Genomic DNA, 15,277 nt, shown 5'->3' on the forward strand with positions numbered 1-15,277 from the left:
TTATTATTAAGGGTCAGGCAGGTTTTACAAGAATAGAAAAAAATGATGCGGTTAGAAATCAACGGTTCTACGTGAAAATACTTCACATTTGTTCGATTACGATCAAGCGACAAGGATCAGACTAAAAAAAAGGAAAAAAAAAAATATATAAATCAAAATAATGAGAAAGAAAAAAAAATTATTAAAAAGGCAACAAAATTGATTAGGAAAATATTCGTTTCTATAAGAAAATTCCTAATGACAATGTCCAAATAGTAGAAAAATTAGAATTTAAAATTTATAGCATATTTACCCTTTTTAAGTTTTCGTTTTCTCTTTAATTCTCTTTCTTTTGTTTCTATTGTTTTTCTTCTGTTCCCTTTATTTTTCTTTTTGTTTTATTATTATTATTATTATTATTATTATTATTATTATTATTATTATTATTATTAATTATTAATTATTATTAATTATTATTATTATTATTATTATTATAATTATTATTATAATTATAATTATTATTATTATTATTATTAAAAAATCGAACAAAGGACCGTTGGATATGTACGGGCGAGCAAAACGTTTAGGAAAAAAGATATATCTTATATGTTTCGTTTATATTTTTATCTTAAATTTTACTTTCAAAATTTTTATGTTGCGTTTATCGCGTGGTTTTTTACCACATGCAGAGAAGTTTGTTTCTAGAACGACTGACTACAGAATTTGATAATGATAGTCACGGATTGATTTAGGATGTGTAAAGTGTACGCAGCGTTTACAAATGCATGAACACATACAGCACACATTTTGAGTGTTGACTCGTTGTTATTGTTAGCCTGTTAGTTAATTAGTAAGAGTTGCAAATGCGGGCTATAGTTGGTCCCTGTCCCTGGAGCCCAGACACCCCCTGTTCTGGAGAATAATTGAAATGAAAAAAAAAAAAAAAAAGAAAAAAAAACATAAAAGCGAAGCCTAATAGCGTTTTACACATTACCCCCGAATTGTGACGGAAAGATAGTTAAAAAGTTGCGAAAGATCATTTCATTTGTAACGAAGTGACTGCATATCACTGTATTGTCTTATTATGAGTATAGCATCAGCGAAAAAAAAAAAAAAAACTAGCATGTACTTTGGCCCTATTGGATACAATGCACACAGAAGTAGGTATGAGAGAAATGCATTTCCGTGTCCGATTAATAAAAGGAATGAGAAGGAATCAAAAACTTGAAGGCAAGGAACAAAAAATGCCCACCATTCCTGTATTCATTAAAAACTCGAATCGATCAGTTTTCATTAACGACAATCTATCGTGATCGATTTGTTTAGAACGACTCGTATCGACCAACGTTTTGTTGCACATTTTATTCGTAATTACTCAAGTCCGATTTTATTTCGTCATTGATACAAATTTGGTAGCGATGACGCAGCAGTAATCTAACGATCGAAGTTCCCTCACTTCTACTTCCTGTCCCCGGTCATGCGATCGTGTAAATGAAAGAAATAGATGCATGGATAAAAAAAGGGGAAGGGGAGGGTATGATAAAGTATTTGTTTGAAGCTGAATGATAGAAATGGGTGATGGATGAGAAAGAAAGAAAGATGATTGTGTGCGCGTGTGCGTGTGGGGAAGGAGGAGCGAGTGAATGAGCGAGAGTGAAAGAGAAGGAGAGAAAGAGAGTGAGAGAATGAGAGGATGAGAGAAAGAGTAGAGGGAAACGAAAGAAGCCAGCAATCGAAAAAAAATTACTGTCCTTATACATACGAATCAATATTATTACCTTTCATTCCTTTAATCCTTTTTCCTCGTAATTCATTATTCTCACTACATATTTTATACCTACCTATTCTACTTACCTACACATCCTATTTATAAAAACATAATATCAAGGATATAATAATATTAATATTAACGATATAATAAGAATGATATTGCTAATTATACTGAGTGGGTTTTTGTAACACAATAACGTTTCAATATAAAAGAATTCTGGTTTTCCTTCGAAATTATAATAGAGGAAGATAATATACTAATATAAGGCAGGCAGGTAGGAAGCAAGTATGAGAGAAAGAAAGAAAGAAAGAAAGAACGAAGAAACGAACGAACGAACGAAAAAAAGAGGAAATGTTCAGCTTGCGGGGGCAAGGAAGCATAACCTGGCAAAAGCGGAAGCAGTTCACGGTGACGAGACTTTAGACTGATCTAGGTACTAGCGTTACGATATTGGCCCTACCCCAGCGTTTAAGGCGCCCCAATATTATATCATTTATCCTTTGCTATTTTATACAAGTGACCGGTGTGGCAGCTGGGGTGCCTGGGGGTTATCGGTCGCATTTAGGATAATGCACCACTGTGGCTGACGATGCTGTAGCCGCGCGCACCCTTTTACCCGGTCATTGCCCTAATTTGCGGCACACATCCTTGGGAACTTGACTTTTCTTGGTTGGCCCGTGTCAAGCGGATGTTGTGTGATTTTTGGGTCGCTCAATTTATGTTAATAACGACCCAAAAAGACGTGTTTTTTAATTATATATAAATATATTATATATTATATTCCTGCGGATATGCATTTTGTGACGTGATGTTATTTAGCACTAATGAGGAAAACAACAAAAGTGAACAATTGTACGGAAAGAAAATGAAAGAAAAATGTTAAAAAAAAAAAAAATGAAAAAATGTACGTAACACTATTCACATGAACATATATATGAACGGTTTATGTTTCTCGCGCCACACATGCCACATGTCAGCTCCATGGCTAAAAGTGAACGATAAATTTCAAATGACCAAATTCCTTTATCGTTGATAATTGCGTTTTCAGATTTCTTTTTATTATTCATCATCTTCCAATTGCTTTGCTTTTTTTTTAATTCCTGCAATTTTAAAAGTTGTCTCTAATTTTAGTGTGACGTAGTTAAATGTAATAATTATTGATGAATTTAAAATAATGTTGAAATGGTTCCTTTTTCGGGCTAGGAGCTTGATTTAAAGTGTCAAAGATTTTTGTGTATGACCAGATGTATTCTACATGTCTCAATAAACAGTTGTATGTGAATTACCTTTCTTAAACGATGCTATATTTATTTATATACCGTTAGAATACATACTGTTCTCCTCTTCTTTTATCCATTCTGGTTTTTTCTTCTATGCGTATATGATGATATTTGAAGCTGAAAGTATTCTGTATTGATGCAAAATGTTTCTTTTTTTCTTTTTAAATTTATCAATCTAATGATTTATAAATTTCAATTAAGCGACTTTGGAATATCATCTAACTATATATTGTATATTAACATCTAATTGTATTTTGACAAGTGAGACTCGTAAAACACGAACAATATTGTAAAATGTAAAAATATTACAAATTGATATCATCATTACGATTTAAACGATTTAATAGTCATAAATATGAAAATTATGAGGCAACAAATGATGCATAAGCATCATTGAAGCATCTTGAAATTGTTCATATCCTATTTTATTCATAACTATTATGTGCATGTATCTATCAAACTAAATCATCTCAAAAGAGGTTAATTTGAAAATTACTATCATTTATGTATTTCATATGTATTTTATTAATCGCAGCAAATAATGATATGAGCAATAACAATTTCATTATTAGTTATGTCCATAATCCTTTTTTTAAATTTGATCACGCTCAATATGCAATAAATTATTTTTTCTGAAAATAACCATATTCATAATTAATTATTCACATAATTATTAAAATATAAATTTATTAGAGAGTTTATGAATTAGAATATATTTTTTTTTTCCGAAGATATATTCGATAAATGTATATTACAGATATTTTACGTAAATAAATAAAAATTTGCTGTATTCTTACTGTACCTAAATCTCTTAAGTTGATTTTCCTCCCCACTCTTATGGATTGACTTTAGCGACCTCTAACCCATCGTTGGGGCGTGTATAGATAATAGGTAGCCAGTACCTCCGTAGAAGTTGACTGTTTAAGAATTATTTAACGTTACGCTTATTGCACCGTTCCGTCAGTTTTTCCTCAGTTTTTTTTTATTTTGTCGATTACTTGTCGATCACTTGTGCGTTATAAATATTTATCCGTATATTTATACGCAATATATTATATACCGGCACGTATCAAGTATCTGTCTTACTATTCTTAATTATAATTTAATTTCCAAAACAACTGTTCATTTTACATATTATTTACATATTATCAGATGTAATGATAATTTAAAAAATCGTGACTTCTATAAAAAAAATTCAATGTATAACAAACGCGTTTTTAATATATAAGTGCATTATTTTTTTATCCTCAGTTGTTTTTTCACGCTTCAATGTGTCATTTCAAAAATATTGTCGTATATAATATGAGATAAGATATACATACGTGTATATTATATTTTCAAATGAAAAAGAAAGAGAGAAACATTTATAACGAACAACATTGAAGAATTTAATCTATAAATTTAATGTATTGGAATATCAAGAATTTCAAATTTGAACACAGTTTTTTAAGGTACGTATCTATTATATACCTATACATACATATATGTTTTAAATATAGTATGCATGCTACAAAATACTTTCTATGAAAAGAAACAAGAAATTCCTACATTTAAATAATTGATTTAATGTATTGTAAATAATTTAATTATATATTTATATTTTATTAGAGTCAGAGAAAAAAATATAAGATTGTTTTCAGTATATAACAAGTTGCACATGATATACCGTGGAATTTATTTTTCATTCAAGATATTAAAAATTGCTTTATATAAATTTATCATATCATCATTATAAAACGTTTTTCCTTTTTTTTTTATTTCTTATTTATTTTTTTATGATAAATTTATGATGTGGTAGATCGTTTACATTCATATGGAAAAGAGGTTAGTACATGGCGTGCAAATTTATTACTTATCACTAGAGGCGCTGCTGTTATTGACCCATATCGAAATACATACTGTATATATACAAAACGAAGATGAGAGGGTTGAAAGCGACTCTGGACGGCGGTTAGTCAAAGCGCTTTAAATATTAAAAATTTCTCTTTTATTTTTATTTTTTCAAAGTTACGTTAAACAGTAAATAACAATTAAATATATTGTAACAAGAATGTACAATAAACGAATCCAATTGAATATATATTGTAATCAAAATTATGAAAGTGGTTGCGCAGAATCTCAGAAAAAACACAACATTTTATGCTCCGAGGGTGTGGCAAATTAAACGTAACACGTGTTCAAGATCTTAAGTTGATATACATTCGTATGTTTATGTTATATTATGTTATATAGAATTCGTTTCTTTACGTACTTTATTGTATACAAATTGCGATTAAGTAACATAGATTAAGATAGATTTCGCATTTGCAATGCATAACAAAACTGATCAAACATTATTTTATTTTTCTTCTTCTTTTCTGAATTTATCGACGTAAAAATCTATAAAAATATTTATTTATTAACAGTTGATGTAGTTCGTATAATTGTATAATTTTTCATGTGCAATGTTTGTAAAAATAGGACACGCTTATTACATATAACATGTATGTGATCTTATTTAATTCAATTATTAATTTTAACTTTACATAACTTTACATAAATTCATATAATTCCAGATGATTTCCAAAATCGATGTTTCGCATTTTTTATATGTGTGGAATAGAGACTTACGATATGGTAAAATCACAGTGGCCGCTATTAATGGTTTCTCTACAATTTTACTATAATAACGGAAAAAGTATATCGTGGTTTCGATTGAAACTCTGATTGAACAAAATGCAAATGTGTATTCTTATGATATAGTATGGCTTCAGTATTCTGGCATGTCTCTGGGAATAATTTGATTTTTGCTACTTTTATCTTGCTCTTGCTACTTTGTCCTCACAGTAGTACAGGTTAGTTATAACATATAGATTATGATCAATGACAATAATCATCTTTTTTACAAGAAAGAGAGAAAGAATAGAACAAAGAGAAGTAAAGAAATATATAATAAAATGATGACAATATGTGGCGTACCGTTTATCATGTGAAATATTTAATAGTTTATTGAAATATTGATTTATATCAATTGATCGGTAAGAAATAAGAATACAGAGATGCGTATGTGATTACTTTACAGAGTGTGATCAAAAATTTATAAGCACACCTGATGGACCACCGAATGGAACATTTCACGCGCCAACGTTAATAAATTACGATGGAGATTCTCGACAATGCGTATATACATTTTTTGCTGGACCACGACAACGAGTCGAACTGATATTTACTTCGTTTGGCCTTCGGGGAACACCTCCAGAGTAAGTAGTTTTTTTTTTCTTCTAAACTCAAGCAAGTATAATTACATTATGTTACCACATTTTTGTTTAAATTTCTTCTGTGCATTTATCAATTTTTTGCAAAATTTTCATTCCAGTGGATCCGCTGTTGGAGAATTACCCGCGTAAGTATTTATATCTGTTAGGTGTCGACATAATTTGCTTGCGGCCATACCATTTTTGTTCACAGATGAACTAGGAAAAACTTGGTTTTCAGTTGTGTCCACGAATATATGGATGTGTATGCGGAAATACGATCGGAGAATACCAGCAAATTAGTGGAAACGCCTTTCGGTGGTCGTTTCTGTGGCCCGATCCCACCTCGTAGGCGTGTTTCTCTTTACCAAGGAATTGCTCTAAGTTTTTACACTGATAAAAATATTACGTTACCTACCCTGTTCAGCGGTACTTATGCCTTTATCAATTCATGTATGTTCATTTAATTTGTATTTCAATTTTCAATTAACAAGCTTCATATACTGCTGGAAAGAAGTTTTACAGAAGGAACGTGGGTTTGATTGGTTAATGTGTGAGGGAACTATTTTCACTCGCATTTTTTTTAGCGTGTTTTTAATGTTATTTGTCACATATACTAATTCAATTGTGACAGAGAAAAGCAATAAAACGATGATCTAAATCTCAATGCATTGGCGTAAAATTCAGAATATTCTAACATATAAAAATTTTGTTATTTCTCATGATATATATAGGCTAATTATGATTTAATTTAACAATAATTTAATTTATAAATATAATTTCGTACTCAAGTAAATAATAAAAAATAATAATTGTATAAACTAATTAAGCATAATTAATAATTTCGAAAATATTTCAGGTTTAAATAATTATCCTAACGTAATTTTATAAATGGAAATAAATTTTACGATTTTGAATATTCAGATTATAACTCTTTTACTATGTAGTGTGTAGTGTCAGGATTGTCAACAAAGCGTTTGAAGTGGGGATAGGTGACCTCTCTTGTCCCTGTACTAAGCTTCTTTTCAGTAGTAAACAGTTGAAAACAATAGTATTATTACATGCATACAAATAAAAATCATATTTATTTTTGTTTCTATTAATTATTGTTCTTAGCTGAATACGAGGTGGGAACACCAGCTCCCAGCACACCATGCTCTTTCACGGTAGATTCGGAACATAAACGCAATGGTAATATATTATCTCCTACGTATCCTGGCACATATCCAAAGGGTATTATATGCAGTTATCAATTTATTGGGAATAAATCGCAACGAGTGAGACTCGAATTCCGGGATTTTGATTTGTTCTTCGGAGGTCAACAGTATGTAAATATTTGTGCAATTGATCGTTAATTAATAATATCAATTGAGTGGCAGGAGTACGTGATTTGATTATTAATTTGATTTTCGTATGTCGAATAGCTGTCCTTTGGATTACGTAAAAGTGTATGATGGTTTAAACGATACGTCGGCCGTTATAGGAACTTATTGCGGTCAACAGCGAAATTTGGTGTTGTATTCGTCAGAATCTAGTTTGTATGTGTTGTTTGTTACCCTTCAACGTACGGCCAATACACAAAATCGTGGATTCAAGGGCATCTTTGAATTCTCAGAGAGTTTTGTTAAATTAGGTAAGTCGAAACTTTCTAGTATTGATCGATTAACTCTTCTGTCATATTTTTTTTAATGAACACTCGATGAAAAATTAATTCAAAATAAAATAAAAATTCTAAGTAAAATTCAATACGAGATATTTATATCGATTTAAATCATATAAAGGGGTATAAATATAAGAGATTTAGAAAGATTTTCTTTTATATTCTTTTTTTTTTTTCTTTTTTTTTTTTTTTTATAATTTCGAGTGTGTATATGCATGTTTCCGTCTTATTCGTCTCTGTCTACTCAGACTTCATAACCGCTAACAAGGGTGAGCATATACGAGGATCAGAATGTGATCAGAAGATTTTAAGTAAAAAGGAATCGTCTGGACAAGTTGTTAGCCCAAACTTTCCATATCCGTACATACCGAAGGTCGTGTGTCGATATTTCATATATGGAATGCAAGATTCTCAACATCTCGAGCGTGTTCGATTAGAATTTATAACATTTAATATACCAAAGAATAAGACTATAGGAGAGTAAGTATAATTAATTAATTAATATTTAAATATTAATTCTTAATTCTTTTCCTCGTCATATTTATCCTGTTTTGTTACTTCTCGGTCTACAGTTCGTCTTGTACCGATGGATATTTAAAGTTATACTTAAAAGGGCAAGAAGCGACGGATTCTTACGACAAATTTGATTACGAATTGTGCGGCGTGAAGAGCAATCCGAACCACGTAGTTAGCGATGGGCCGAGACTCGTGATGGTGTTTAGCAGCGGAGAATCTCAAGGGCAAGGTTTTAAAGCACGGTAAGAGGCGAATTAAAAAAATTTGCAATATGTTCACGGAACCATTTATATTATATAGAAAAACGAGCCATATATAAGGGGCATTTATGTTTATAGATACACTTTTGAAACGGAATATAAAATACCGGGCACCGCTGCACCCGATGGCAGCTGTACATTCACATACCGCAGTTCCTCTCGCAAAAGAGGAGATTTTAATTCTCCTCGACATCCTAGTAATTATCCAAGCGATACAAATTGCACATATTTATTCTTAGCGACGCCAAACGAGCAAGTTACCTTAATATTTGATTACTTTAAAGTTCGAACGAAAAATATGAACATGACGGATGGACATTATGGGTATGTTGCTTCGGTTCTTCCCTGTTATTTATATTCTATGATTCACGATTCATTTTTTTTTTTTTTTTTCTTATATTTTATCAGAATGGAAATTTGTCAAGATGATTGGTTGGAAATATATAATATGTATCGGGACAATACGGAAAAATTGATAGGTAGATACTGCGGTAACACGGCGCCAGGACCTGTTGAGTCAAATCTCGGTGCTCTCGGTTTAAGAGTAATTCTCCATTCGGACTCGGAACTAGTTTATAGCGGTTTTAAAGCGCGTTACACGTTCGAAGTGGCGAAACCTATATTTGGAGGTAACCATGTAATACCTAACCTAACTTAACCTAACCTAACCATGATTTTTCGATGTAAAACGAAAACAAAACGAATTTTTTGTTTTCCCCCCTTCTTATATAATTTTTACGTTACAGATTGCGGATCGAATATAAGTAGTGTAAATTATGGTATTATCGCCAGTCCGAATTTTCCAAACAAATACGATGGACCCGCGAGAAATATGGCAAGTAAAACTTGCAATTGGTTTATAAGAGTTCGACCGAATCAGCGAATATTATTAAATTTTGAATCGTTTTCGGTAGAGGGTGATCAATCAGGTATATCTTTTTTTTTTTTCTCTCCCTTTCTATTCGAACATCACAATTACCTTGAAGATACGATATTAAAAGAAACGTTTCCCTTTAGTTCGTGGTTGTCCAGCTGCCGTGCTGCGCATGTGGTATTCCGTATCGTCCACGCCTATTGAGTTATGCGGCGTGAAAACATCAGATAAATGGACTTATCTTTCTGAGGATAACAACATGCGACTTAGGTTCGTTGTTCGCTAGCTTGTAAAGCTCGCTCCGTTCTGTCATATTCATAAATCGAACGAATTGCGATCGGAGGGCAAAGTACTTGAGCATTGATCGGATTTTTTTCTCTCTTTTTTTCCTTTTTTCTTTTTAGCTTCATATTGGCCGACAAAGCGGTTGGACAATTGGGATTTAAAGCGATATGGACGGAAGTAAGCACAAATACCGACTGCCAGAATCAATTTTTGTGCAGCAAAAATAAATACTGCATTGCAGAGTCGCTTCGATGTAATGAGGTTTATAATTGTGGCCCAGCTGATGTTTCGGATGAAGAAAATTGTAAGTTTCGTAAACGTTAGAGAAATATCAAGCCAACTTTTTAGAAATATGTGATTGGATTCTACTTCTTTTATTTTGCTTCTACCATCATAGTTGTATAAATCTATCGGGTATACGTTCTCGCCTCGCGTGGACGTCGTCCGTCATACGCTATACGTATAAAATGTATATACACAACATATGCGCACATCTTCGAATTCAATATCAAACATGTACTTTTCTTCGAATTTCGTTCAATAGATACTTGATTATTCTATTACTCTACAAATTCTTCAAGCGTGTTCTCTTTTTACCGAATATAGTACTACTATCCTTAATTAATCCTTCTCACGTATATGTTATGCATGCATATACGCGAGTGTGTATGTATGCACGCGTCTACTATAAATGTACACATATACAATCACGTGATATTAATTAAAATCTAATCTGTTATGGTATACGTTACGAATTTATTATCGATTGCGTGAATTGAAACAATATATATATATATAATATATATATTGTAAAATTTGGCATTAATAGAATAAAAAGCAACTTCCACATGTTGAATTATGTTGCAATATGCATATCCAGTTTGTATAGATTTTTTGCGCATCATATTTTTTAAATCGATAACAGGATTTGCTTATAGATCAGTATACTAATTATTGTTAAATAATAAATGTACCATACTAATTTTTGTTAAATAATAAATCACATAGTATTAGCACAGGAAGAGTTAATGTATGTATAATGTAATGCATCGCAACATATTTTAGGATGTGCAGGCGGCTTAAGAATACATTTTTAAGATATAATAAAGATTAGTAAATTCTGCACGAGGCATGTATTTTTCAGTTTTTTTTTTTTTTTTTTGCTCGAAGATATCGTGTAAATCATGACAAGTTTTAAATTGTTAATTGTTTTCGAATAATAATAATAAAAAGAAAGTGTCGATATTTATCTTGCACACGCGTATACAATACACGCCTTCAAGATGATTGTAATATGATACGTATAGCAATGGGGTTTCGGGCAACGATGTTTCACGTTAGAAAGAAAAAAAAAAAAAAGAAACAAAATCGAAAAGAAATATTAAATAAAAAAAAAACTCGACGAAAAATGACGAGTATGTATTATAAATTATGTACTATAAATTTGTGTAATATTTTAGGTGAGTAGTAGGTAGCTGTGTGTATAGGTGAAAGAATGGAGAGATTGCGTGGGTGAATGACTGTGTGTGGTGTCGCAGGTGCAGCATCAGCCCCATTGTCACCAGCACTGGCTGGAGTCTCTGCCATGCTTCTTCTCTCTCTGTGCTTTGTGTTCGTGGCCATCTGAGCCCTTCATGAAGCTTCCGACGATCCGGCATGTTATGATCTCCCCTATCACGTGAGTTCACTCACAATATTGCACATTGCTCTTAATTTTCATACAAAAACATAAATTATAACTTGTTTATGATCCAGACTAGGTAATCTATATCGTATGTGTACGATTATAAATGAAACAAATCAATGATGCACAATCATTTATATATATATATACATATGTATATATATATAATGTATATAATATATATTGTATATATATGTATATAATATATATAATATATATATGTGTGTGTATATAATTTCAAAACGTAAAATCACTCGTACTATCTTACGTTTTTTTTTATTATAATTATAATTATAATTTATAATAATATTATACATTTTATAAAAATTCTTGAATTTGATTATTAATTATGCATATAATTTTACAAGTGTCACGATAAACATTTCGTAAGTAATTATTTATTTTTATTTTCTCAATTACACAGATTTCAAAGAAATCACAATTTTTTTATTTTGTTTTAAAATTGTTCCTTGTTTTTCACACAAAGTTTACCGAAAAATGCATGATACACAGTGAATGCGAATTTATTCATATACTACAATAGCATGTGAATTCGCGAACTCTCTCTTCTCCCTTTCTCTTGCGAGAACTCGCACACGTGTATTTTCTTCCTTACAAAATATTCACAATCACACTGTTTCCTTTCCTATTAGATCTGATATGCATTGTCGATGTCACGTGACGAACGAATCGACAAGTCCAAGAGATCAAAATTCAAGAGATCAAACTCAACAATTGAAATTATCGATTATCAATAAATTCGGCAATCAAAAATTGTCGTTATCTTAAAGAATCTTATACCTATATGTAGAATAGATATGGAAAGAGATTATATTATATTAAATATGAAATTTTCTTGACACGTTTGTTACCATTTATCCTGCACTACATACTTTCCTTTTTAAGATATAATATTCGATACTATACTGTTCACTGACAAGATATCTCATGAATATGTCTTATTTCTATATAATATGTTTTATTATTATAAATGTATTAGATTCATTGAAATCAGCTAATCAAACTTGCTCGAGGACTTCTTATATATATAGCCATGAACAGTAAATTCTAAACATAGATACTTTTGTACAGTAATAAATAAAATTTTATTTATTCACTTATTACACTCATTATTCACACATTACACTTTTTATATTGTGTGAAAAATTATATTATCAAAGCGTGATCAAATTTCTTTTCAAAATGACGATAATAAACATGTTAAGAAAAAAAAAAAGGAAAAAGAATAAATTCTTTACTATAAAAAAGTAAGAGTATAAAAGAAATGTTTTCATTCTTTTTAAAGACAACACGATTGACAATTGATTACATTAATTTTCCATCTTTAGATGACCACGTCGCTACTAAATAACTTGTCGACAGTGTATAACAGGTCTTAAATTTAATAGTCAAACAACTTAGTTGCCGACGACTTTCAATTGGTTCCTTACTTACAATTATATACAATTGTCTTTCTGACTGCACTTTCTGTCGCGTTTATTTTCTTTTCGCAGTTATTTTACTTGTAGTCTCTGTTTAAAAGTGTAATAAAAATATAAAATTGATTTAATTTAATGAAAAAAGTAATAAAAAAAATAAAATAAAATTTTAATAAAAGACTCGATGTCGATCAAACTTATTTATCTTAAGGGACTTACAAATTAGAAAAAGAGATGCTGAAAAAAGAAAAAAGAATGCGGATGATTGAAAAAAATTTGACAAGAAAATTATTATATTTCAGGTAATACAGTTGTACAGAAAAATAATTACGCTGTTCCTGTGGGTTATACCATCGGTGCTGTATTAATAGCATTAATCATTTGTCTTTTTTGTCATCGGAAGTTGAAAAGAAGAGTTCAGACTGTGCATCTCAACGATCTGCGCCAACACATAGACGATAGACATTTATGTTATCACGATGAAAATCTTCTTCAACATCACCACCATTATCACCATCATCATCATCATCAACAACAACAGCAACAGCAGCAGCAGCAACAACAACAACAACAACAACAACAACAACAACGTTATCAAAATTTGAATAACGATTCAAAATATCATTTAGAATCATCGACTAGTCCAATGAGTGAGAGCGATATCGAAGAAGCTAGCAGTGTCAATAGTGTGTGACATCGTGCCATCTTATTTAATGTCACGTGTTGCGTTATTTATGTTCAGCGAAATGTCTCATTTTCTATCTCGATCGATATTATCGCAATTATCATTAGTCGATCATTTCATTCTACAAAGAAATCCATTGAAGCGCTTTCATGGTTAATACGAAAAAATTTTTTAATAATATGCTCGATTGCATTCCAACGAGACGAAATTATTTATTTATTGCCGAGTATTATCGAATACGATAAAAACTATTTATATATTTTTTATGTATGTACCATTTATTTTTTCATAGACTGTTAAATAATTTTAAACAGTTAAATATTTATTGTTATTTTGTTATATATTTATATTATTATATTTTATTGTTTTTAAATTTTTAGTCTAAAAATATGTGCAAATATATGAACATTATTAAATATCTAAAAGATTATATACGTATGGATGTTTTTATCATAGTTACAGAGATATTTATATTTATGATTGTAAAGAAATCCCAAGGATTGATTAAAGAAATGTGACAAATAAAAATTAGGCTATAATCTGTGCATTGGCAATAACTTGAATGAAAAATATGTGTGATTATTAATTTTGTTACAGATAAAATTAAAAAAAAAAGAACATTTTTATATCGAGTTAATTAGATTTAATATCGCTACGAATTATACGAATCGACATTTGTTTTTTCTTGTTTTATTTTGTATAATTTTTAGCAAATTCGACGTGATGGAAATAATCAGAGATTATGTAAAAATACACGGCACTACATTCGTATATCTGGTTGAAATTTTTGATTAAGTAGAAAATTATATTATTATTTGTATTCTTCTCTTGCATAATGCATTCGTGCATTAATTTATTTACGTAGTTGTATACATACGGCATTACATATTTACGCTTACACATATATAAACATGATCTCTTAGTAAGTGAATTATTTCTTTACTTTAATTTATTAATTGTTATCTTCATTTTTCAGATTTAAAGATTAAATGATATGACACAAAGCTTGAAATAACCAATTTGATTTTACAAAGTAATATAATTATATTTTATTCCTTGATGCAATGATTATGTGGTTTCATAAAATTACTATATATATATGTACATATGTAAGAAATATGTCTTTATTTTTATTTTCCCTTTTCGTAATTCATTATCTGTTTAATTTTTATTTATGTTTTAATCTAATTTCCAATATTTTTTAAATATTTTCGATCTATCATGAAATTTATTTAAATATGGATTCAATATATCATGACATGAATGTATTCTATCGTATATAATGTATGAAACGAAAAAATTATTAAGAAAATACAATGCGTATAAAATGTATATGAAATCGATAAATGCTGCCATTTATTATGATAATTACATTATACAATTTTATACTGATCAAAAATGAACATGATGACACGCATATTCGGTGAATTATGAAACGAAATTATCGAACAATTGTATCAACTGGTAAGTTTTTGTTTTGCTCGCTATTCATTTGATCGTTTTTTTATATTCAAATATATAATTCTTAAAAAAAAACAAGTAGGAATTTTTGTTTATGGTAACTCGAAAATAATATAATAATAATTGTAAGAAAAAAATGAAAAAAAAAAG

The 15,277-nt window shown here is 30.0% G+C and overlaps 1 protein-coding gene across 10 annotated transcripts; it reads left to right on the forward strand.

Moving 5' to 3' along the window:
• The first annotated feature begins 3,958 nt into the window (after positions 1 to 3,958).
• Positions 3,959 to 14,708, forward strand: LOC122719978 (bone morphogenetic protein 1). 10 transcript variants are annotated; one of them, XR_006347708.1, is made up of 16 exons: positions 3,959 to 4,481; positions 5,586 to 5,864; positions 6,092 to 6,269; positions 6,386 to 6,412; positions 6,505 to 6,716; positions 7,380 to 7,587; positions 7,688 to 7,896; positions 8,172 to 8,403; positions 8,496 to 8,681; positions 8,778 to 9,023; positions 9,108 to 9,328; positions 9,446 to 9,628; positions 9,717 to 9,843; positions 9,978 to 10,162; positions 13,284 to 13,933; positions 14,047 to 14,707. XR_006347708.1 is itself a non-coding variant. In XM_043946315.1 (15 exons), exons 2-15 carry the CDS (start codon positions 5,774 to 5,776, stop codon positions 13,673 to 13,675), a joined length of 2,697 nt encoding a protein of 898 aa, XP_043802250.1. In that variant the 5' UTR covers positions 3,959 to 4,481; positions 5,586 to 5,773; the 3' UTR covers positions 13,676 to 14,707. The 10 variants fall into 10 exon arrangements, 7 of the variants coding, with proteins under 7 accessions (XP_043802250.1, XP_043802256.1, XP_043802254.1 ...); XR_006347709.1 differs by lacking the exon at positions 14,047 to 14,707 and adding an exon at positions 11,397 to 11,536 and having other exon boundaries at positions 13,284 to 13,418; XR_006347710.1 differs by lacking the exons at positions 13,284 to 13,933; positions 14,047 to 14,707 and adding exons at positions 11,397 to 11,536; positions 12,196 to 13,262.
• Positions 14,709 to 15,277: the final 569 nt, after the last annotated feature.

Source organism: Apis laboriosa, unplaced genomic scaffold, assembly GCF_014066325.1.
Source record: "Apis laboriosa isolate Shangri-la unplaced genomic scaffold, ASM1406632v1 scaffold9_cov152, whole genome shotgun sequence".
NCBI classification, from domain to species: domain Eukaryota; kingdom Metazoa; phylum Arthropoda; class Insecta; order Hymenoptera; family Apidae; genus Apis; species Apis laboriosa.